This window comes from Gekko japonicus, unplaced genomic scaffold (genome assembly GCF_001447785.1).
Source record: "Gekko japonicus isolate JY-2015 unplaced genomic scaffold, Gekko_japonicus_V1.1 scaffold1876, whole genome shotgun sequence".
Taxonomy (NCBI): Eukaryota; Metazoa; Chordata; class Lepidosauria; order Squamata; family Gekkonidae; genus Gekko; species Gekko japonicus.
The window spans coordinates 257,451-282,855 of NW_015169836.1; the positions used below are offsets into that span (position 1 = coordinate 257,451).

The 25,405-nt window shown below is 41.6% G+C and overlaps 1 protein-coding gene across 1 annotated transcript in view; it reads right to left on the minus strand.

Annotated features, from left to right (window-relative positions):
* Positions 1-25,405, minus strand: part of XPR1 (xenotropic and polytropic retrovirus receptor 1) — a 137,767-nt gene that overhangs the window by 67,602 nt on the left and 44,760 nt on the right. Inside the window, 1 exon segment of the mRNA XM_015417299.1 lies at positions 4,605-4,706. Within this exon segment, the coding sequence (XP_015272785.1) occupies positions 4,605-4,706 (102 nt within the window).

The following is a 25,405-nucleotide window of genomic DNA, read 5'->3' on the forward strand; positions in this document are numbered from 1 at the left end:
GATTTTTGGGATAAGAAGTAATACAGTTTCAAATTGATCCAAGAAACCACAGTCAGTGTTTTTCCTTCCATAGGGCAAATGCAGAAAAATTACACAGGAAATCAGTGTTCACTCTGAAGGACACATCAGTTATTTCTGTGAGCCACGATACAGCATTTATTTGATAGGTAAGGTTTCTATGAAGAAAACTGAAGTCACCTCCTCCAGCAAAGAAGGCAAGCAACTTTGGGACACTAAGTGCAATTTAAAAATGCCTTAATATACAACCTACTATTTCTGCAGACAGCATATACCTTTTCTGTAACTGACCTAACTGTAATGTGCAAATGATTTTGAAGCCAATGATTTTCAACCGTGTTTACTTCAAGACTCAAGCAACTGCATCTGTTCTTGGATGAAACTGCATAACCTATTTGGGTTCATGCTTTCAAAACCAGCCTTGGGCTGAAACTTAGTCAGTAGCTAAAGGGCTTTCAAATTGGAAAGGAAAGATGAGATTCAGGTGAGCCAATCAGTATTTACTAGGTCTATAAACTCACCTGGTTTTGGTGATGACAGAATAACTTCCCTCTTGGGATCACTCTCATTGTGGTTGTTTATAAAACCTGTGCGAGTGCTCTCACTATCTGCTATGAACTCCATGCAAGCCCCTTTCAGGAACAGGCGGCTGAAGGGCTGAGTTCTCTCAGATGCAACACAACTCACCAAAGCCCTCCTGAGGACCATTGCGAGCGGGGTATAAGCGAAAGGGCCACAACGAGACCCCCCCACACACACACACACACTGGTCTTATGAATGAGTGGTGGTGGAAAGTGCGATCAAGTCTCAGCTGCCTTATGGTGACCCCGTAGGGTTTCCAAGGCAAAAGACATTCAGATGTGGTTTGCCATTGTCTGTTTCCTGCAAATGAGTATCACGCATCTAAAATGTGTCCAGATATTTGCTCGTAGGAAGGGGTTAGTCTCTGACTTGGCATGTAGAATCTGCTTTGTGTCTAAATCATTCAGCTCAAATTATTGTTATCAGTGTATCAATGTAGCACCTGACAGGGGTAAACCTGGATTAAAATTCCAGAAAGGGAGGGGGCAACCAGTTTTGCTTTTTCATGTAGTAGTACATTCACACCCATTTAAAAGAGCACTGACAAGGAGATTCTTTGTCCTATGGATACATGCTAGCTTCCTGTTGCTAAAGGAACCTTATTTCTGCACAGAGTTGACCACCAAAGCAAGGTGGTCTCTTGTGTTGGTACAAGGCTGTTGCTGGCATCAATTCATTCATATTAATCCATCCCTTGTTTTCAAAATAAGGGCCCTATCCCCTGTTCTTTCTTTTTCCTGCTGTGCTGAAATAGCGGGAACAGCTGTTTCCAAGCACCGTTTGTCATACACAGCTAATGGGACTAGCCCTGGGACTTGCTTGCAATTCTAGCACTGAAATGTAGATGACATGAAGCTGTAAATTAAGACGGGAGTACTTCCGAAATTGAGCCAACTTCGGAGGACGGCGGAAGACAGGAGAGCCTGGCGGGAGATTGTCCATGGGGTCGCGAAGAGTCGGACTCGACTGTGTAACTGAACAACAACACACTTCTGAGAACGTGCTTTGACAACTGAGTCAACTTAGTCAATCCCCGAACATGTTGAAGACAGCAGTGGAGCTCGCAGACCAAAGGGCAGGATTTGGGGGCAGAATCGAGCCTCCCCGAGCTGTCGCGAATTAAGCTGCGCACACAGGCAACTCAACCTGCCATGTTTAAGGGCCCTTTTTTCAGTGTAAGGATTTCTCATGGGAAATATGCTCTCCATTACAAAATCTTAGTCATGTTTTGGCAGACCGTTCCTGGCTGTTTGTTTGCACAGTTAACTGTTTGCATAGGTGGCCTCACAGCCATCATTGTGACGTTGACAGCTCACTTGTTGGGTCTGGAAATAATGGGGCAGGTCTGAGAATGTGACTGACAGTGACAAAATCTGGCAGGTATCCTAGAAGATACTGCTTCTCCACAGCCGCCACTGCTCAGCCCCAAGCGAATTAACACCGAATTAACACCGAACTAACATCGTATTGCCTGGCCCCTAAGGGTGGAACGTAGTAACAAACACCGCTCTAGGATAAGATTTAGGGTAGCTATGTCAGATATGATCTCTCTTTTCTTGTTTGAAATTTGCTGTTATTTGTTGTAAATTGCTTATTTTATTGTAATTTATTGTTTTTAAATCATATGATATTGTTTTAACCTGGCACTTAGTGCCCTGTAAGCCGCCCTGAGCCTTCGGGGTAGGGCGGGGTATAAATTTAAATATAAATAAATAAAATAGAGGCTTCCCTTTTGGTGGTGCAGTCAGCAAGTGACACAGTACGTAGTCACAATAAACATTCAGGTTGCTTTGGTTTTTAGATCCTTTTTTCCTATTCTAAAAAGTGTAGTTGAAATCTTGGAGCCCAACGTATGAGGTAGTCCAGGAAGCAGATTCTGTTACGCCGAAATATTTATGTCCTAACAGTGCAAATCCTTCACAGTAGTCAGAAAGATTAGCTGTCACATTCGTGTGGTCAGGCTTGCCCTATCAGAAACCTTTCCTTTCATTCTGCCTTGTATGCAGTTTCCTTCTTAAGGTGCCATGAGGAAATAGCTGTTTTTGGTTGCATAGCAATAAACAAATAACTCCTGTGTCATGCTTGGATTATAAGAAAGCAGTTTCACAGATGTACAACTGTCCCTTGGTCAACATTTTCCAGTCACTCTTAAAGATTTACTATATTTCCTCTTTTATTTTCTGAGCCATTTAAGGCTGCATACTTGCTTAACTTTAGATAACAAGCCGACATGCGGAGCATATTTTATTTTTGTACAGTACCCAGCGAAATAACTATCTGCTTCTGGGTAATGTTCAGCATTCCTAGATGATGTAGCAGTTGTGTTGATATTTGATCCTTAGAATCACAACCCTTTTGGTGGTTTGTCGAGGACTGTAGCTTAGATCAGATATGAAATGCAGAAGTGTGCACAAGCATTTTAACAGAGACTACAACAACGTGAGCCAGGCTGAACTTTCATTTGACTTCTATCTGTGTATGAGTTTGAAGAAGCTCTTGGTACCTTCCCCATATCCAGATGTAGTTGCCATCTCCTGCAATTTCTCCTCACTTTGTTGAAATGAATGTAAGCTAGTGGTCTTGACAGTGGATACCATTTGTTGATGCTGGAACAACTGGAAGTATGTTGGCCAACAAGGGCATTTATAATTTGCTGCTATTGACAGCATTGCTTCATGGTTTAGCAGGTCAAGGAGTCCAGTGTTCTATATTAGCATCCTGGCTGTGAGAACTCCTCATTAAATAGAAATGCCTTCTCTCTTTACTGTGTCACAATCATGACCACAGCCTACTGGACAGAATACTGGAGCTGAACCTGAGAGACCTAGATTAGAATTCCAGGTCTCCTACGGACAAGTTACAATTTTGACTTTTAAGATTCTTACTTGCATTGGTTTATGTATAATCTCAGGAGAATTCTGAACACCTGATTTCCTGGCTGATACTAATAAAGTAATAATTACAGAGGTTTTATATATTTAAAAAAAAACTTAACAGACTTTCTAGTGAAACATATTACTTGCCAGATCTCCTAATGAAATGTATTGCTTGCCCTACAGAGAGGAAGACTCTCCCATTGTTGTTCACCATCGAAGCCCGTCTTCTTGCAAGAAGAAAGCACTAATCCAGAGCCGGCAATTATCCTCCAGTCATCAGAGGAGATACATGTTCTCTAATCAAGCAGACTTAAAACTCTTTACATTTTGAAGTTTCCAAAATCAGCACAAGGGATTTCACCCTAACAGAAATCCCAGATAACATACTGGAAAAGGTCCAGTGAAAGTAGTATTTTTTTTAAAAAAAATGTTGACCAGCAGTTTTTATGGTTTTGACTAAAGATGTAAAGTGACCCCCCCACTCCCCAAAAAATAAGAGTGCCTTGTTGTCATGCAGCACATAGCTCTGAATGGCTGAAAGCTTTGTTCTACAACTGGCAGATTTACCATATTTTTTCATTAACATTGCAGCAAAAAGTCTTGTATAATATTATGCTTTAAAAAAAAAAATGTACATACACGAGACATAGTCAACTACAAGGCAAAATCTTAGGTCCCTGGGATCTTGCTCCATAAATAATTCCCTTCCAGCCTATTTCATTTCAAATGCCACCTGCATTCTTTTGTTACACGGAAATCTCCCAGATACAGAGCATTCTGACGGAACCATCTATGCAAGTAGTTCAAATGTTAAGAGCCCATGGGGGTAATTCAGTGTCTCCCCTCCCCCCCCGACAAATGTGGAGTTGTTTTGGCTCTGGAGGGCCATTACTCTGAATATGAATAATTTCCAGAAGCACTGTGAGGCATTTAGGCTGGCTTTTAATTTCATGGTTTACCGGGTGTAAACTGATTTCTCTAAAATGTACATTTTAATTGCATATATCGTTGTTGTTTTTTCTTAAGCTATGGATGTTGGCACCAAGAGCTTTGGAAGAGGTGAAATTAAAACAAAGTATAGGATATCTTTTCGCTCTCCTCTCAGTAACTGAAGGCAAATCTCTTACCTGAATAAAAAGTGTTGATTTTGGCAAGTTCCTTCTCACAGGTTTGGAAGAATTTCTCTTCAAACTTGGCAAAATATCTCTTCACTGTGTCTTCATCTGTGACTGTGGAAATAGAATTAAAAAAACATGAATTTATGCTTCAGAAAACAAAAAGAAAGAAAGGACCACACAGGAATCTGCACCATGTTCAATCCTGGTCTTCTGAAGTAACAGCTGTAAAGTCTTTCTCCTGAGGCCAAGCCATCCCTTGGAAGAAGCAAAAAAGGTAAAGAAAAATAAAATCTCACAACTCCCTGAGGGACCAAATGCCTTAGGACTTGAATTGGTATTTCTGTTTATAGCTTTTCACTTCAGACCTTTAACAGGTGCTCATGACACAGGAAACCAAGAAGATGAGCAGCGACATAAACAAGAGGAACCTCTGAGGACACCAGGAAGATCTTCTCAGCTTTACTATTTTATTTTCCCTCACCTGATGTGCACGTTGGAAGGTGACATTAATGACCAAAAATGAAGTTCCCGCCATCTGGTTTGTCTTATCAAAAAGCAAAAACAAGGTGGCTGAAAAGTAGATCTGTTTTATTTATTTATTAATACATATATACCTTGCCTTTCATTGTGGTTCAAGGCAGCTTACATTTGCTCCTTAAAACTACACATGAGCATAAAAGCTATTACTGACCATTTTGTGTGTTATGGGTAGATTTGATATGACCTCACTACAAATACGACTGTGTGCAGTAGCAACCCATATAGGCCTCAGTCCTGTGAATCATTCAATATACAGAACTGCCATGGTAAAACAAGATGACCCATCCACTATAGTAACTATTATCTCTTAATATTAAGCATAAACTTTTGAATGAAAAACTATCTTTTATAATGTTTGTGGTCCCTAGCAGTCCAGCAAGGGTCTGCAAAAACCACATAACCAACAGTATCTAAGACTGAAGAAAAAAAGGGAGAAGTTAAGAAATATTTATTTTATTATTTATTTATTAAAGTTGGATTTGCTAGGCTGCCCTTCCCTGCAAGCAGGGCTCAGGGTGGCTTACAACAGAGTAAAATACAATAAGTGATTTAAGCTAAAACCAACATTAAAGTTACCTAAAAGCAATCAATAAATAAGACAATGTACATGCTGAGATAGTGGAAGGGGGAAAAATCAGCTCCTCAGCCTCCTGGGGGTGGGGGTGTACGAGGGATGGGAAACGTATATGACAGTGCCAGGTGTCATACAGTACCATCGCTGTCCTCAACCGAATGCCTGGCAGAAAGGTAGTAATTCCCGCAGGGAATATGTGATTGAACTGACCACAATATCTATGAAGGTCTCTTGCATGAATTTCTGGAAAACTGGGGGGACAGCTAGGGCAAAGCAATACTTTAGAACAGAAACTGCAGCCTGAAAAAACACATAAATATAGTCTGGAGGAAGATGGAAGAGGAGTGGTCAGGAACTGCTAAAATCTTGCTTAAACCTTTGCTTCATATTTGAAATGTGTTCAGTGCATGCATGGGAAATACAGATGAAGGAGATGGTTATCTGAACTTCTGACCTGTTAAAAGCAATAGAAACACTTTCCTTTAAATGCGGACCATCTTCACAGTGCAAGCTCCAAGCAACCCAGGGAGGTTGAGAAGCCCAGAGAAAAAGACACAATCCCAAGAATCCAAGCTTGTTTTCTACACTCTCCAACCTCAGCAGAAGCAAAGCCTAAGCAGCCTTCGTCCTTACCATCACTGAGAAGACCAGACATGCTCTCTGTTTCTGAAGAGACCATCAGACATGCTCTCTGTTTCAGATGCTATTCTTAATTCCCATGGATGAAGTAATATGACTTGTTTTGTATGCTGTGATTCGATTACTTGCCATTGCTACTGCAGTGTGCTACTGTGCTTAGTAAACTGGTTAGACCAGGGGTGTCGAACTCATTTGTTATGAGGGCTGGTTCTGACGTAAATGAGACCTTGTTGGGCTGGGCCATGTGTGTCATAAAATGTAATGTCAGGTAGCAAAGATATAAACTTTATAAAGAAGACAAACACAAAGGGTTTTTTTTACTTAAAATAAAAACATGCTTAAAACATTAGCACTCTTGCAATATTTTGTTTATTTAACAGTATCTGATAACTGATACCTCTTGCTCTGAATTATTGCATCAAAATGTCTGTGCTGTTGCAATCTTGAGTATGCTGTTCAGATGTGTCTCTGTAAGCTGTAAACAATGATGCAGCAGAACTGGAAGAAGCAGCAGAAGACAACCAGTTCCACTGTGGGCCTGACTGAAGCCCTCCAGGGGCCTCATCCGGCCCCCGGGCTGCATGTTTGACATCCCAGGGCTAGACTGATCAATCTAACCTAGCATGTGCAAAGCAGGTCTTGGTCTCAATGGAATTCTGAAAGGAACCTGCAGCTCTGTGGCCTACTCAGCATTGTTGAGCTATGCACAACAGTTCTTTATTTGATTTTGGTAGAAAATTTAGAGCACAGTTTCCCAGACTTGCAGGCTCTGTTCTTAAATACTAATTTTTGAATATAAACTGGCTCAATCTACTACTGAAATGTTAGAAAAAATTCAGGGGGTTCAATATACACCAACTATAACACCACCATCAAACCCCCTTAGAAGGGCTAAATATTAAATGCTTCGCATACATTAACCCTTCACATGCAGCAGCCCTAACAACCCTATAAGATAGGTCAATACTGTTATTCTCACATTGCTGGGGCAAAGGCTGAGATAATGGTGCCTGATGACCTCTGTAAATACATACGTACAGAGAAGTATTTGACTGCTGATAACCCAAAGAAAAATAAAAGTTGAACGTAAAGGAGAGCTCAAATTCTGCACAAAAATTTGCTCTGCAGTCATACAAAATTAAAACTGAACTACACAACACTTCTTCATAATCCACAGTTTTTAAATCTGTTTTCATATGGACTCCTGTTTACTGACTTCTGACTAGATCTGCAAAAGGTTTTGCTTCAACTCTCTCTGCAGCTCAATATTATAACACTGCCCAAGGCTACTGTGTGTTTATTTTCTTCAGAGCAAAAACAAGGGTTTCTGCCATGCAAAAACCTTTCTGCAATGCCAAAAGGTTGGCCTTGGGTTAAAACAGCTCCACGTCAATGGAAACAGTTTTCAAAAGGCACCTAGCTACAGCTTCCAAGAGAAAGGCAGCACCCCTCCCTTCTGAATTTTAATTCAAATCTTTAGAATGCCTGACCACAAACAGAGCATCTAAAGAAATCAATCAAGGCTGCAGGCTGTTATATCCTAGAGGACCAGCATTGGAAACAGATGCAAAGCCTAGAAGATTTTTTTTGGGGGGGGGGGAATTCCAGATTTTTTTTAATTAAAAAAAATACCCTGTTCTGCAGGTATTGACATAGTTTTGGCCCTCTTCTCTTATATTATCCTGGTGTATAAGTTCTTGCAATGTGGATCCTTTTCATGCCACTGGGGTAGCACAAGAAGTCTTGTCCACATGAGAGGAACCATGTTGGGTCAATTTCTTATGCCTGGCCCCAAAAAGTCCTTACAAGCTACAGGAAAGACCGTCTCCTCCAAACAACTACCTGTGAGTTGATACGAAGGTCTTGTTCAGTCCTTCATGAAGTTGCCCAGTCCCCTTTCGACCAGAACGTAACAGGTACTTTGTTGGAGCAGACCAACAGCAAGACCAGCTCATCTGGGAAGAGACATGTGAGGAACCAGCCAGAGGTGAAGCAAAGCATAAGTATTAACTTGATACATTAAACAAATGCAAAAATTACACAAGCCATAATTTTGCCTCTTTCCCCAGGATTCCTAATAGCATCTTTTCTCCACCTGGAAACAGAAGGAAATAGTTTCAAGAGCATTGTGGGTTCCTTGTATACATGGCCCTCAGGAAGTAGGGATGCCCACCTCCGGATAGGACCTGGTTGAATTACAGCTCATCTCCAGACTACAGAGATCAGTTCCCCTGAAGAAAATTGATGCTTTGGAGGGTGGCATCTAAGTCATTGTACCCCACTGAGGTCCCTGTCCTCCCCAGGCTCCACCCCGAAATCTCCAGGAGTTCCCCAACCTGGATCTAGAAACCCTAACCCCCCCATCCCCCAACAGTGGCCAGAGGGGACCTGGCAAGCCCAGCAAGGAGCCACACGAAAGACTCTTCCTTCCACATATCCCAGGGATTCCAAAAGTTGCTTAAGGTAGAATTATTTAGGAGGACTTTCCCCAATTGTTGGCTCAGCCATTTTAGAAGATGTTTCACAGCTGACTGATTAAGTCAAGGATCAGGAAAAATGCAGCTATAAGAGATATCTGTCTTGAATGCTGGGAGATCACAATGAAACTCGGAATGTTATTATTACACCAGAGGCCAACCACGGACCAGTAGGGAATGGGTATGCTTTACTGAGGCCTGGAGGGCCCAATCCAGCCTGACAATGTCCAGACTGCTTAGGTCATTTCAGAAATAAAGAAATTTCACAACTCATGAGACTGAACATATGTACATGATTGAATCACGTGTGAGTGACGGCACTTTTGAATTATGGACATGCCATAATTCTGTGTTTCAAATTCAAACATCAGCTTGAACATTGAACTGGGTTTCAAGGGAAGGAGGGGAGTTCCAAAATACTCCTTGCTTTCAATTGTACTTTCTCCATTAAAGAGTAAACATATGCAGCTTTACTTCGACTCTACTGATACTGGTGACAGCATGTGTTTATAATTAATGCTGTAACTTAAGAAGTCTCTGCTAAAAATCCTTCTAAATCTTTTTCCAGCAAGGTATGGTAACAGGATATAAAGTGGCACAGGGCTCTATAATTCTAAATTTCCAACATGTAATTCAGAGAATGCCATTAAGTTTGTTCAAGGCACACTTTGTTGATATGCTAAGCAAGTTGCTCGACTGTCCAAGTAACTAGTCAAGGAAACCACAACCCAAGAGAAATCTCATTAGCATTTCGGATCTCATTAGTGCAGGTTATGACAGACATATTAATTTACACAGGTGACTTTTAAACAAAATTCAGTTTATTAAACAAGACATGCACACAGGTACAGTGAACTTCCCCTAGCATTAAAAACAGGGTACTAAGAAAAAGGTGCTATAGGGAACCTTTACATCCTTTTTCCTGAATTCTTATTATGATTCCCCTCATTTCTATCCTCCACTGCTTTTCTTATAAACTGTAAGTTTCCAAAAAGATGGTCTAGAAAAACATATAAACCACTTTTTCTGACAGCTTGTTTCAATTTTTCTAGCAGAAAATTTAAAATTTGGGGGAGTACTATTTTGAGGGCTGTAAAATAGTTTATGTTTGATAAGTAAATATTCCATATACTTCACTACCACATAGATTTTCTTCATGGCTTCAAAGTGTACATTCCTAGATTTCTATCATGCTCTGTTATGCTTATATCTCTGGAGCTTTTATTCTCCCTCTGACAATGCTGAACGGTGAAGGTACCAGCCTAGTTTTGCTCCCCTCCCACAACCGGGGCTCTTCTGCTGCCAGCACTACAGGTCAGTGTAGATGCAAGCAATGGTGTCAACTACTCAACTATGGTTAATCAATCACAAGCAGATTACAGGATCGTGGGCTCCTTGACTCTGGATCTGAAACATGTGAGAACTCAAGCAAGTAATATTCAATGCTGCTTCCAATAAAGTTTGGGGTGGGGATTTCACGTGGACTAATATGGCTGTTGACAACTTGTTCTACAACACACAGGGTCTCTGATTCCCATTCCAGACAGTATGTCCAGAAGAATATCATTGTTGGAGATGCTCCAGAAAGGCAGCCACTCACATTTCCAGCTCCTTAACTATGACTAGGCGAATTGGCAGTACCCATGTCTGCATGGGTCCGATATAAGCTGATGACATTTATCACACGGTGATGCTGTTTGATGAAGATGCAGTGGTTTCTTCATGAAGCAAAGACCAAAATGGGCTAGTGCCAGTTTTGATTTGCATTTGAAGGGGCTGGTTCTGCAGCAGTTTTATAGGACAATCTTTAAAGATGATTGTGATCCAACTTGTCAGCCTCTATTTCAATAAATTAACCGTATTTCTTATAGCCATGAAGAATGCCTTGAAACATGACTACACTCTTGAAGGGCATAAAGGATATTTGGCAAAATGACAGAGAAAAATATACTTCAAGTCCTCTGTGTATAAACAGCTAAAATCCTGTGTGGAAAGTTATCAAATATAGGAGTGTAAATAATAGTTCTGCATAAAAAAGCAGAGTTCATTTGTTAAAAAAGGGGCGTGTGTATGCTATTTCTATCAATTTCCCCTCAGGACCTGTGAAAGCCCTGGGAAAAGGTGCCAGTGCTCAGTACCAGTGAATACCATCACCAACAACAACAAAAAAAAGCCCTGTAAAAAGGTAATGTTGAATATTAAGAAACTGTAGCATTATGAGGTAAATGGCAGGTGACTTTACTTCTATGAGGGAAGTAAAACTAGAAAAGTATGTAGACCTTTGGGCAGCCTGCCAAGCAGTGGAGTTGATCCCCAGTTACCCATTCCAAGGGAGAGGTTTTCTCTCTGGAGGCTTTCAGTAAGTTTCCCTCATATTTATGTGTGACAAAAGGATTTAAAATAAATCACTTCCAGTCAGTTAGTGGATGATTTAACCACTTCCACTGGCTTGTAGATCCATGAAATGAGGGCCTGAGACATAGTGAACAATTGGCTGGAGGGTCTGGAAAGAGGGAATAAAAGGTCAGTCTGGTGGAGGAAGCTGTCTGAAGGAAGGAGCCTGTGATATGTCAAGGGAGCACTGAGAGGCGGCTGGAGGAAGAGACTGAGGGCGATTTCTCACTAGAGCTGCCTCGCAGCGCAGCATCAATTGCCCCAACACAAACATGTCAATTTCACACCCGAAGCTGCGGGGCTGCATTTGACCTGCGGCTTTGCCCGATTTCCTCCGCAGTTTCATGATCCTCAAAAACCAGGATCACGAAACTGCGGAGGAAATCGGGCGAAGCCACGAGTCAAAATGCAGCCCCGGAGCTTCGGGTGTGAAATTGACATGTTTGTGTCGGGGCAAATGGCGGCTGTGCTGCGAGGCAGCTCTAGTGAGAAATCGCCCTGAGTCTTCCAGGAGTATTGCCTCCGTGCCCTCATTCCAGCATTTTCAGAACAGAAGAAATCTTCAAGATACAGAGCAAGCCAAGGAGCAGCCCTGCCAATACAAAGACATCGGAGTAACAGTAAACAGTAACAGAAACAAAGCTCTGATTGGAACTAAAACTAGGGATGAAGAGTGGAGAAAGCGAAATTGGTTAAACAAATTCTATTGAGAGAGAGCCCTGGCACAGGGATTGCCTCATCCCTTAGTTACATTAACACTAAAGAAAGCGGCAAGAAAGTATACCTGCATAACGAACACCCAGCTATGCACACCATCTTTTACTTAATTATTTAATAAACGTTTATATATGGTTCTCATGATCCACTGTTTCAGAGTCTATCTAGCACAGGGGTGTCAAACATGCAGCCTGGGGGCCGCATCAGCCCCCCCCCAGGGCTTCTATCAGGCTCGCAGTGGAACTGGCTGTCTTCTTCTTCCAGTTCTGCTGCTGCTGCATCATCTTAAATTTGCAGCTTCCAGATACACACCTGAACAGCATATTCAAGATTGCAACAGCACAGACATTTTGATGCAATAATTCAGAGCAAGAGGTGTCCATTATCAGACACTGTTAAATAAACAAAATATTGCAAGAGTGCTAATGTTTAAAGCATGTTTTTATTTTAAGTTAAAAAATACCCTTTGCGTTTGTCTCCTTTATAAAGTTTATATCTCTGCTACCTGGCATTACATTTTATGACACACATGACCCGGCCCAACAAGGTCTTATTTATGTCAGATCCAGCCCTCATAACAAATGAGTTTGACACCCCTGATCTAGCGCCTATCCCGGGGTACAAATAAAAAGTATGTTTTACCTTTTTACCTTAAAGGGTAATTGGATAAATGGAAAACACAGCTGGGGGGGAGGGGAGAGAGATGAGAAGACCTAATTCTTGTTGTAGAGGTTAACAGGACAAGTGAAACTAACAAATACCCCTGCACACCCAGTTTCCACACACTCATTAGTAAAGGTACACATGTGATTAAAAGTTACAATGCATTATAACTATTCCAGCACTGTGCCCCAATAAAGTGAGAGCTGTTTAACGGATATTTAAAATATCCACAACTCAATTTCAAAGCTACCTCTTAAGCAGCTTAAACAATTAATACACCCACAGAGGCTGCACTGATTATGCTCATACTGGTCGCTATCCAGGATTTTGTATTCTTATTAAATTATTTAGCAAAGGGAGACTTTTGGCAATGTACCTTCATTTCAACTACACTTGCTGCTCCCTTTGAAGAAAGTAACTACAGGCACAAAATGCCAATTTTTCATTTTGTTATCTTCATACTAAGACACTGACAGTTAATTTAGAAAGCTTTAGGGCTTTGTGCTCTAATTCTGGCTCGTGAACAAGCATTGTTTTATCGTATCACTGTTTTGCACGCTTTGCAAAGCATAGCTTATTCCTACCCGAGAAGCCAGTGGGAAAACAGATTAAAAGAGCCAGCTGGCCATCACATTCAATGATGTAGTTCAAGCTCAGCAGAATGTAGGCAAATGTATAAAGAATCTCATAAAATGGATGGTTCTTATCTTTCAGATCTTGTTATCAGATTGTGAGGTACTTATTATGGAAAAGAAGATCCACTTGCTCTGTTTGGTGACCTGGAATGCCTTCCATAAGTATCTGTTTTACCGGTTTATCATATTTTACTCCTACCATCTCTCCAAAAAGTTCAGGGATATATATATCGGGCTATATATATTTAATAAACTTTATATACCCACATGGCCCAATACCCACATTACCCTCTCATCAATCTTGAGAGTTGTCAAGGTAAGTCAAGCTAGTGACTTGACAAAGGATACCCAACAAATGTTGTAGCTGAGAAGGGATTTGCCCAGGCCTCCTCAATCTCAAACCTAACACACAGGTCAATGTACCACACTGGCTACCTAATATAGATCATCTCTTTATGTTGCTCATAGAAAATGATTCTTCTACCTTTCCTGCCTCAGTCCTTTTGCTCTAGCTTTACTCTCCACCCATTTCTTTTTTGCCCTCCTTTCCCATCCACTCCTCCCCCCATGACACATATCAAATTTCAAAATGAACATTCAGTAGCCATTTTGGATTGCCTAGGCAACCACAGACAACATATGAGACACGGTCTGTGGCTGATGAGGCCGCCAAGATCTCATGAGGCGATCTTGCTAGATTTCACCATTTTGGAACTTTTTTAAAATAGAAAAGGGGTGCAATATAACAAAATAAGATTTTTCTGCAAGCCTGGAGTTTGCATGGGTGCCGCTGTGCAGATTATCTGCACTCTGAGGCTAAATTCAGAATTAGAATGTGTGCGATTTCACCACCATCCTAGGAATATATCACACGTGGTTCTCAGTTTGCAAGACCTGAGCAAGGCCATTAATTATAAGATGTTTTGAAGGTCATTAATTCATAGAAAACAGCAAGAGTCCAGAAGCACCGTAAAGACTAACAAAACGTGGCAGGGTATAAGCTTTTGTGAATCACTGCTCATAGAACTGCTATAAGTTGGAAGTGACTTGACAGCACTTAATACACACACACTTTTTATCATGTACCTGCAAAAACAGTGCATGAGGTAAATCAACATTGATGTAAAAATGCACCAAAGATGGGATAGATCAGTTTCCTGTATACTTGGCTCCTCCAACATGTGGCTCTCTTCCCAACATACTGGAAATAATAATGTTTATGGCTCTGTCCCACAGGCTTTGGTTCCTTAAAAAGATAATAAAAGGCAAGACACTGCGCGGACTCTAATCTGGGGGAACCGAGTTTGATTCCCCACTCCTCCACTTGCACCTGCTGGATGACCTTGGGCAAGCCGTAGTTCTGATAAGAGCTGTCCTTGAAAAAGAGCCGTTTCTGTCAGCCCCACCTACCTCACAGGGTGTCTGTTGTGGGGAGGGGAAGGGAAAGGAGTTTGTAAGCCACTCTGAGACACCTTCGGGTAGTGAAGGGCTGTGGGGTATAAATCCAATCTCCTCCTCTTCTACTATTTTTGTAACTTTTCAGCTAGAGCAGCTATAAATGGTGAGTCTCCTCTACCTTGGCAATACTCTAAAACCAGCCCGTTATAGCTTCAGTACGGCAGAACGACCTCGTCTGCAGCAGTCAAGCAGTGTGGGAGCATCGGCCCAGCGCTGCACTGCTGCCTCTCCAGTCCACCTCTGTGGGTTTTCCTCTGCATCCCCCTCCCAGCCCAGGGGGCCTTGCAGTGAGGAGACACCAACTCGGAACTTACCAGCTGCTTTCCTTTATACAGTTTCTATCTCCGGTACCTGGCATTACGTTTTATGGCACACGTGGCCCGGCCCGACAAAGTGACATTTATGTCAGATCTGGCCCTCGTAGCAAATGAGTTTGACACCCCTTACATGATTAGTTAGTGTATAGAAATATTGGCGCTGGCCATGTGAGACGTCACGTACACAATGAAGTAGTTGGAATTTGGGGTCACATGCCTGCAGGTGTGGCCTCCAAACTCCTAGCCAGTCCTGTGTTGCAACCATGGCAACTAACAATTGGCCACATCCCATACTCACTCACAATTGGCTACTGGCCAGGGCTAATTGCGACTGAAATTGGACTATAACTGTTCAGACCCAATGGGAGGAACTCTCTGTCCCTTGCTCTTGCTTCTTGGTCCCCTGTAATGTTGCCTGTTTATTGCACCTGGACATGTGCTCTCTGGAAGAGACAAAGGACTGCTTTGTGCCTTAGAGTGCATGGAGGGCAAGGATGGGCTTTCCCTTCAAAATACCTTGGTACCTAACTGGACTGTATCCTTTGGACACTTTTGGAACATGGACACTGCACTGGTAATTATGCATATCTCTAATGTGCTTTAGGTTTCTTATTTTGTAATCTCTTAGTCTGTGCTAAACTCTGAACTGAATAAAATGGTATTCTTGTTCTAACTTGTCTTTGATGTTGTAGCTGGGATTCCAAGTCTCTTTCCTGTGCCTACCTGGCCACATGCTACCATTGAGCATTAAGTGTGCATCTCTGAGGAGGTGCTAGTGTGTTCTGTCCCAGAGGCTAACCTAAAGGTTTGGAATCCCTCCCTTGGGGAAAAGCCGGGATTAGTTAAAAAGGGATTCTGGTGGCATATTGTTCTGAATCCATAGAGGGTAGCCTACCTCTCTGGGTTGTTGTTAAGTGTACTGAAAAAGTATAGGATTCCCTCTCATACCTGGACAGGCTTGAGGGGCAGAAACCTATTCAGTTAGATTGTTCGGTTTGGTTTTATATCTTTTTATGTTTATTGCTATGCACTGTAATGATTTCGTTTTGAGCCATCTCAGGTGCTTCTAACAGAGAGAACAAGTTCAAAGCGTTTTAAACAGAATCTTGTGACTGGTTATGTCAACTGCAGCCCACAAGGTACAGAAGTCATATGCTGATTCTTGTCTGCATAAGCAAGGAGCCTGCACATTAAATGACCTAGCTTGACTCCAAATGAAGCTATTAATTCTCCACCATGCTTTTATGATTAGAGATGTATCTTTTTTACCTACTGCTGTTTTAAGAGAAAACTACACCACCTGCTAATTGAGTGTCAGAGTCCCGCAGCAATCAGTTCCCAACAACTTTCATTCAGAAGAGTAAAGTTTATTGAGTGCAGTAAAGGCAGGTCTTCTGTGCATACATTCTGTGTTAGAACTGATTGCAAGCATGCGAAATGGGGAGATATACATAATTCAAAGGGTCCCCCTGATGGATCTAGGCCAATCAGGGAACAAGCAAAGCCTGCCTAACCTAATGGGCCTACATTCTCAGGGAAAGCAGCAGCAAGGTACCAAGGTCACTGGCGTAGGCTATAAAATAAAGACAGGGAAAATGAAACCTAAGATTCTATTACAGAAACATACCATCCTCCACCCCACCCCCTCTACCAGCCATGGCAGCTGCTTAGCTGCAATTGAGCTTTTATGTTGTTTTTTAACCTGTTTTACTGGTACAAGTTTTCACACATTATGTTTTTTGAACATAAACTGCCTTGAGTATTTTTAACGGAGAGTTCAGATTATTAATACACTAGTACGCCTTATAGCTGAAGGTGTGTAGGATACTAAATGAAAGTTATTCCCTAACTCCATTTAACAATATTAGGGTCGCGTTCTACGGATGTGGAACTGATGGAGGAGCAAATCTGCCTGGGATTCCTCCTTACTTTAGCCACCTGACCTGTGTCGCTTTCTGACTGTGACACCTGATGATGCCTTTTTGGGGGTGTGGCAGGGGGGTTATCCACAGGAAGTTGCTGGGAAGAAGGGGCAGGAAGATCTACTTCCAACAAGTTCCACTCAATGCACAGGATACAACCGACTGGCTTTAGGCTCACACATCCACTCTTCTATCATCTCAGTAAGATTTCTGCTCCTGAATAAATGCATTTCCTGGAGAGGAAAAAAGAAAGGCGAGGGCGGCAGCAAACAATGTACTTACACACATTGATCGTATACTGAGTTTCAATTTACAACTGGCTCTGTGCCAATCTTGTAAAACACACACACACACACTCACAAAATTTGGCTTTTGTTTCTTCTGTTTAAACGGTCTTTGCCTCAAGGACAAACTGCTTGGCCTTAGCTGTTCAGCACATTGTTTCTTACTGCTGGTGGTGAGAAAGGTACTAACCACAGACGGGAGTCTATAGCACCAGCGGTACACCAATCATGTTGTAAGTACTGTAAATAATGGACAGTTATGCAGCCAAGATAATTAGACAGCTAAAACGCTGATGGTGTCTGTGAGGTTCATGAGAAATCCGTGATTATTATTATGGAATGCAACAGTCCTCTCCTGTCCATTTCATTTCAGGTATATTGTGTTCCTTAATTCTGTCGATCTTTCATAATTACACAATACAGTATCAGAAGTCCAATTCTATTTTTTTTTCTTGTAGAAATATGTCAGGGAGGGGAAAGTGGAGGTAAGAGCAAGATAGTTAACTTAAACTGTCTTCTGGGAGTTTCTTTAATTAGCAGTGAGGCAACAAGATAGCGATTACGGTGAACCAAACAGAAGAAAAAGAGCAGGTTGCAAGGAGACAGATCTATTTTCACTCTGTTCTGGAGGGCTTGAGCATACTCAAGGGAGCAATCACTACCCAAATCGTCTCTTCTTTTTTTTTTACATTTTACCAACTATTAAAAGAAATGTAAACCATAATGTAACAGGCAAGCTGCTATCCAATGAAAGAAAACACATTTTGTGCAAACCTTCTCATGGACCTGACAGTCCAGCCACATTCAGGACTAGCTTTTAAGCTTCTCAAATTTTAAAAAAAGCTTACCCCTTGCTTCATTTAAGTGTTCAGTAAAAATATTTTACATGATACATGCCTGATCTAAACATGAAAGGATCAGTTCCAACATTCCTGTAAAGAACTGTTTGCCATTTTCTATTGCAATGCCTTTCCATAAAATTTTCTTGGCGGATTTTTCTGGAGTAGGTCACCGGGTCTTTCTCCAACCCTACCCATTTATCCAGGCTTGGGACTGGCATGCCCACAGGTGTACATGGCTGAATCGGACATGACTGAATGGCTAACAACAACACTGCAATGCCAAACATCTAATAAAAATATCTGTCATCTACAATTTTTAAGACACATTTACAGATCAGCTGCAATGGAAGAACAAACTATAGCCACAAGATGGCCATTTTCACATTGGAGCTGTGGGTTCCTATTACAAGGAATTAAAATACATGCATAAATAAATTCAAGGTAGTATCTTCAAAGTCCGGAACCAGTTAAACTACAACATGGACTGAGTACTCTTTATTGCATGTCCAGCAGTTCTTCTTGGAAAATGTTTGTATTTTGTAAGCTGGCTTGAAAATTGAGGAAAGTCAGAATATAAATATTTCAAATAAATAAAATGCAACAATTAAAATATCACAAGTTTCATTATCTTGTCAATTTTACATTCTAATAGCAAAGTCAGGATATCATTGGAGGCTTAAATCCAGTGACTGGAGCTGTGAATGGGTAAGACAGGTCTTTCTACAAACCTTGAAATGGGCCCTAGGTTTGCAGAAGAATCACAGAATAATAGAGTTGGAAGGGACCTCCAGGGTAATCTAGTTCAACCCCCTGCACAATGCAGAAGATTCACAAATACCTCCTACACACACACATGTGTGACCGCTGTTCCATGCCCAGATGACAAAAAACCTCCAGGATCCTCAACCAAACTGGCCTGGAGAAAGATTGCTTCCTGACCCCAAAGTGTTGATCAGCATTTCCCTGGGCGTGTAAGAAAGGGCCACAAGACTAAGCTCTGATACAACCATTCTTGCCCTCCCTCTCATGATCTGCCTAAGTTCACAGAATCAGCATTGCTGTCAGACGGCCATCTAGCCATCTGAAAGTGAAATCTAAAAAAAGTACACTGGGGATCTTAAATAATCTGAAAGTGATAAAAGGAGTGCCTGTAGCTTTAAGCAACAGATTCCTTCAGTGGCTGTTGCTAGGCAACCACAGTACTCCAGGCTTCAATTTCTGTCAGTAAAAAGGCCAGGGAGGGAGGCAGGGCCCTATTTTGGCCTTTGAGGGAGAATTCCTTGGGGCCAGGCATGGCTAGGCCTGCAAGCTCCAGGTTGAAAAATTCCTAGAGATTTTGGGGTTGAGTCTGAGGAGGGCAGGGTTTGGGGCAGGGAGAGGCCTCAGCCAAATATAATGCCATACAGTCCACCCTCCAAAGCAGTCATTTCCTCTAGGGAGACAGATCACTTTCATCTGGAGTTCAGTTATAATTCTGGGATAGTTCCAGGTCCTACCTGGAGGCTGGCAACCCTAGACCTGGAAGCACCCTCTGGGGGGACGATACCACCTGACTTGCATGATGGAACGATGAAAGTCAATGTGGTGTGGTAGTTAGAGCTTCAGAGTAGGGTCTGGGAGACTCTGAATCTCCATTTTGCTGTGGAAGCTCACTGGGAAATTTTGGAGCAGGCACATATTTTTAGCCTAAACTACATCACAGGGTTGTTGTGTAAATAAAATGAGAAGAGAATAATGTCGGCTGCTATGGTCCCCACTGTGGAGAAAGGTGGAGTAAAAATGAAGTAAATAAATCATCAATATAGCTGAAGATGGGAGGCAGATAAAAGGTAGGTTGGTGAATGGCAGAGAAGGAAAGAACGAGGCAGGGATAGGATATAGAGATTGACAAGAGGAGGGAAGGAGATTAGGAAATTTCTAGAAATGTGGGCGGGGGAGCCTGGGGATAGTGAGGTTTGAGGAGGGGAGAGACCTCAGAGGGGCATAATGCCATAAACTCCGCCCTCCAAAGCAGCCATTTCCTCCAGGGGGATGTGGGTTGGCAACCTCCAGCTGGGGGCTGGAGATCATCTGGAATTACAACTGATGCTTTGGAGGGTGGACTCTATAGTATTATACTCTGATGAGGTTGCTTCATTCCTCAAACCTTGCCCTCCCAAGGCTCCACCTCCACATACACAGTTTTTCAGATACACTGAATGTATCAAAAATGTATCTGTACCTAAATGTATCTGAAGGTATCTGAAAAACTGTATGTGAACAGGAGAGCTTATACCTTGAATAAAATTTTGTTGGTCTTAAAGGTGCCACTGGACTCAAACTTTGTTCTGCCGCTTCAGACCCACACGGCTACCCACCTGAAATATATTCTGAGAATAATGAAACTGCAACTCAGCAGAAAATGATAGCTCTGCTCTACTACTAATTTCCCCTGTATATAATATTCCAGGACTAAAAATGTCCAGTACCAGCCATCCTAAGTTTATCATATGTTTCCTTGCAGCGTATTTAGATACGCTCTACATCTATTATTTAAAGTTTAAATAGGCTAATGCTAGATGGAAACTGCACTTAAAGCAGATGTGCACAGTTCCAATAGAGGAATCATCCAAAGAAAATAACTCTCTCTAAACTCTCCTTGGATTATCTCAGCAAGCACTTTTAGGACTATTTGACCTGCTTACAAGAGGACCTGTCCAATCCAAACCTTATCCAGCATTGTTGTATGGTTTTGTTTTGCTTCTGTGGCTACACATTTTGTAACTAAGAGTGATGGGGGGGAGAGACATTTACCCAAACTAGAAGGCAGAGCTGGGCCGGCCAAGCTCCTGCTATAGATCATACTGCCATAATGAAGCCTCCTGATCAGCTGCCAGTTAAAGTTACCAGTAGATTACTCTGAGGGGCATTAGAGCATCTCAGCTGCACAAATATATATATATAGCTGTAAAGAGCCATCACTGCATTTGACCTAACTCTTGTCTACCAGGATTCATCAAATGCCTCTAAAGGCAGCCTATTTTATTTATCATTTACTTGTTTGTTTAATTTGTAGCTCAGGGCGGGGCCTCGCAACTGTACTTTTCATATCATTTCAAACACCACAGACCTAACTTGTACTAAAGTCTAGCTGAAGACAGGTATATCTGACGAAGAGAGCTTCGACTGGAAAGCATGCACCCTGGAACTCTTGTTGGTTTTTAAGAAAAGAAGAGATTGGATTTATACCCCGCCCTTCGCTACCCAAGGGAGTCTCAGAGCGGCTCACAAACTCCTTTCCCTTCCCCTCCCCACAACAGACACCCTGTGATGGAGGTGGGGCTGAGAGAGCTCTGACAGAAACTGCTCTTTTTCAAGAACAGCTCTTATCAGACCTACGGCTTGCCCAAGGTCATCCAGCCAGGTGCAAGAGGAGGAGTGGGGAATCAAACCCGGTTCTCCCAGATTAGAGTCCGCGCACTTAACCACTACACCAAACTGGCTCACAAGGTGCTACCAGACTTTAATCTTGCTGTTCTACTGAAGACCAACCCATCTGAAAACCATAGAATCATAGAGCTGAAAGGGACCTCAAGGGTCATCCAGTCCTACCCCCTGCACAATGCAGGAAATCCACAAATACCTCCCCCTCCACATTCCCAGCGACCCCTGCTCCATGCCCAGAAGATGACAAAAAACCTCCATGAAGGTTTGGCGATTCTACCCAGCATCAAAGCCCAGTGAAAGAAAAAGAAGAAGGAAAAGTAGAGGATAATAACATCACAGAAGAACATGGTTCTAGAAGCAGTGATAGCTCTCATAGTAGCTCTTCTGAGGAAGACTTTGACTCTGAATCAGAATTAGGAGCGCCTAAATTATTTAAGGTCAAGCTGCCGTTTGATAAGAACAAAAGTGGAAGGAAAAAATCAGCTAAATAACCCGATCCTGAAAGTCTGTTCTTTCTCATCTTTGTTTACTTACTAAAATGCATACACTACAGTTCACTTTGCTTGGACTGCTTAAGATAGATATACTAACTTTTAATCTCCAATTATGTAAAAGCTAAACAAAGAGGAAACATTAGATAACCTAATGTTAGAACCTTTTTTAAATCCCCGTTTACTCTGTATTTTAGTTTAGTTTATTCCTTTTCCCTATACCCTGTAGTGTGTAGAGATAAAAAGCAATTAAAAATGTTCAAAAGAGAGAGAGAACCAGGTTCGATTCCCCATTTCTCCACAAGAAGCCTGCTAAGAACTCTAAGAACTCTCTCAGCCTCACCTACTTCACAAGGTGCCTGTTGTGGGGAGAGGAAGGGAAGGTGATTGTAAGCTGCTCCAAGACTCCTTCAGGTAGAGAAAAGCAGGGTATAAAAACCAACTCTTCTTCTTCTAGTTACTCTCCATGCCAACACCACCTTAACAATATTATAAAAAGCCCAGTAGCACCTTTAAGACTAACACACTATTGTAGCATAAGCTTTCGAGAAATACAGCTCTCAAAAGCTTATGCTACAATAAAGTTTGTCTTAAAGGTGCTATTTGGTTGTTTACTATTTTGCAGCAACGGACTAAGATGTCTAAACTCCTCTGGATCTTTAATAATATTATGTACCCCACCTGTGAAGCCTCTGTATTTCAAACATTATCAGAAGAGTGTGGGAACACAACTGGGCCAAACAACAATTACACTGCTCCAGAAATGCATGGAAAGTAGACTTTTGGCAGCAGCTGTTCCAACTCATGCCATCTTAAGAGCATAACAACATGGGGAAAATAGCTGTGCACTGCATTTTTATTATTAACCTGTTGCCCTTAAGTTGCTGGTAAGAACATAAAGCTCTGAAGCTCCAGCGCCGAGGCAGGGAGCGAACCCTGCCAAGAAATGATCCATAAAAGGTGACAGCTGAATGTCATATAAGTACGTGTTCTTTGTGGGCATAAACTGTGGAGGCACTAACTGGCTGCTTATGGTCCAAATGGCTGTTTTATAAGTTTTATCCCATTTGTCCTCCCACTTTTTTTAGGCAGTAGTTGGGGGCATAAGAAATGCCACATTGCTCAGGAGTTCTCTTTTGGCCACCAATCGCATTTGCTTCTCATAATTTAATAAATGAAAAATAAAAAAGAGAAGAAGAGATTGGATTTATACCTCGCTTTCACTTGAAGTCTCAGAGTGGCTTACAATCTCCTTCCCCTTCCTCTCCCCACAGCAGATACCCTGTGAGGTAGGTGGGGCTGACAGAGCTCTTTCAAGAACTATTCTTGACAAAACAGCTCTGAGAGAACTGGGACTGACCCAAGGTCACACCAGCAGCTGCTTGTGGAGGAGTGGAGAATCAAACCCGGTTCTCTGCTGGCATCAAAAGCATGTTTCTATTCTAACTTTAACAATGTAATTGTTTAAATAGCCTTGTTGAAAGGAAAATGATCAAAACCCTGAATAAAAATAAAATAAATATTAGCAAGAAGTTGGAAATTCTATGGCTTATGTTTGGGTTTGTACAGGGTATAGAAGAACAAGGGGGCTGGGGGGGAAAAGTATACTTTTTATTAGTCCAGACAGACTTTCTAGGAAACAAACAGATTTTGTTTGCTTTTATTGCTAATCAGAAGTACAGAACTGACAGCTAAGAGCACAAGGAAAATCCAAATATGAGTAAAAGGCTGGCGAAGTGAAAAGCTTTCATGATATAATAATCATGTTTTCCGATGTAACACCCCGCACCAGACAGTCGTTCCAATGGAAACTGACAGCTTACCCCGTTAATCAGAAGTGTTTCCGCTTGGATATAACCTTAAACCCCAAAGAGACAACCGATATTTACAAGCTGCAGACAGATCATATCATCTCTGCAGACAAACTTGTTCTTTATGCCTCAACATTGAAAGCATGGAAATCTACTGTGCAGAGCTGTAGTACCTTTTTGCAAATTCTAAAAAGCTTCCGGTTCTGTCACAGCTGCCTCACTGCTGCCTCACTGGGATTTAGAAAGACCAACAGAATGTGTAAGATCACTATTTTAAAGAAGTAAAGTTTGAAGCTCATCAGCTTGCAGGTCAGACTTTGCCTAGAAAAGATTTAACCCAGTTTAAATCCTACTCCCCATACACACCCTCACACATTTAATGGCTGGTTAGGCAACAGGAAGCACAACATTATATGGTGCAGTGAAACATTTAGGAATAAATTACAGAAGAGACAACAGAAAATGAGGCAGTTTCTACATCAGCATTCATTTGAAGGGTTCACAGGTGGATTATGGGTAATCTCACAAAATAAAATAATCTCCCATTTGAACCAAACAGAGATTAGGGATTATAACATATAATCATAATGGTCCCACTAAAGACAGACATGGCCGAATAGAGGGTCAACTGTTTCTTGTAGATGTTGCGCCTGCAGGCAACCGCAATACATCCAGAGAATTTACCACCCAGTGGGAATGATGGAAGACAAGCCAGAAGTAAGGCATGGAGCCAAACACATCTGAGGTAGTATAACAAGCAGGTGACATGCTCATTCCAATTCCTCCACAGCTTTTTGCCCCAACAGTTTAAACTGTTGCTTTTAAAAATAAAATGTACATCGCTAATAAAACATGGTCACTAAGGAACCTCTACATAAAGTACTGGTCTTTATTATAACAACCAAATTTGCAGAGGGAAATCTGACAAATCTCAATTTAAGGAAGAGTAATCCTACAAATGGGTTAACAAAGAAAGAGCAACAGAGCAGATTAAAAATCCAATGGGCACAAACGAACTTGACTGAACTTTCAAGTAATGTACCCTGTTCTCAGAATAGAGCTCTATTTTTAATTATGCAGACTAGTCCTGGACAAATTAGGAACTCTTTAGCAGGTCAAATAAGTGACCTGTCTGGAACACTAAAATTCTCCTAGAATCAGTGCACTCTCATTTGGAACCCAAGAGGCACACCAACCAAGCAGGATGTACCCTGTTCTCAGAATAGAGCTCTATTTTTAATTATGCAGACTAGTCCTGGACAAATTAGGAACTCTTTAGCAGGTCAAATAAGTGACCTGTCTGGAACACTAAAATTCTCCTAGAATCAGTGCACTCTCATTTGGAACCCAAGAGGCACACCAACCAAGCAGTTTTTTTTTAACCATAATATTTTATTAGGTTTTAACATAAAACATATCAAATACATACAGGTTCTCAAGCGTCAGTATAGCAATTAAAACCTGAATGTCAAGCAGTGTACAAGTTTCCATCATCTCTAAACATACATTAGTAGAAATGAGCTAACTTAATAACAGTGAATATTTCGCTTTGCTTATAGATTGCCAATCAAAAGATTCAAAGGTTAACTTATCAACAATTGGATACCATTTACCGGTTGG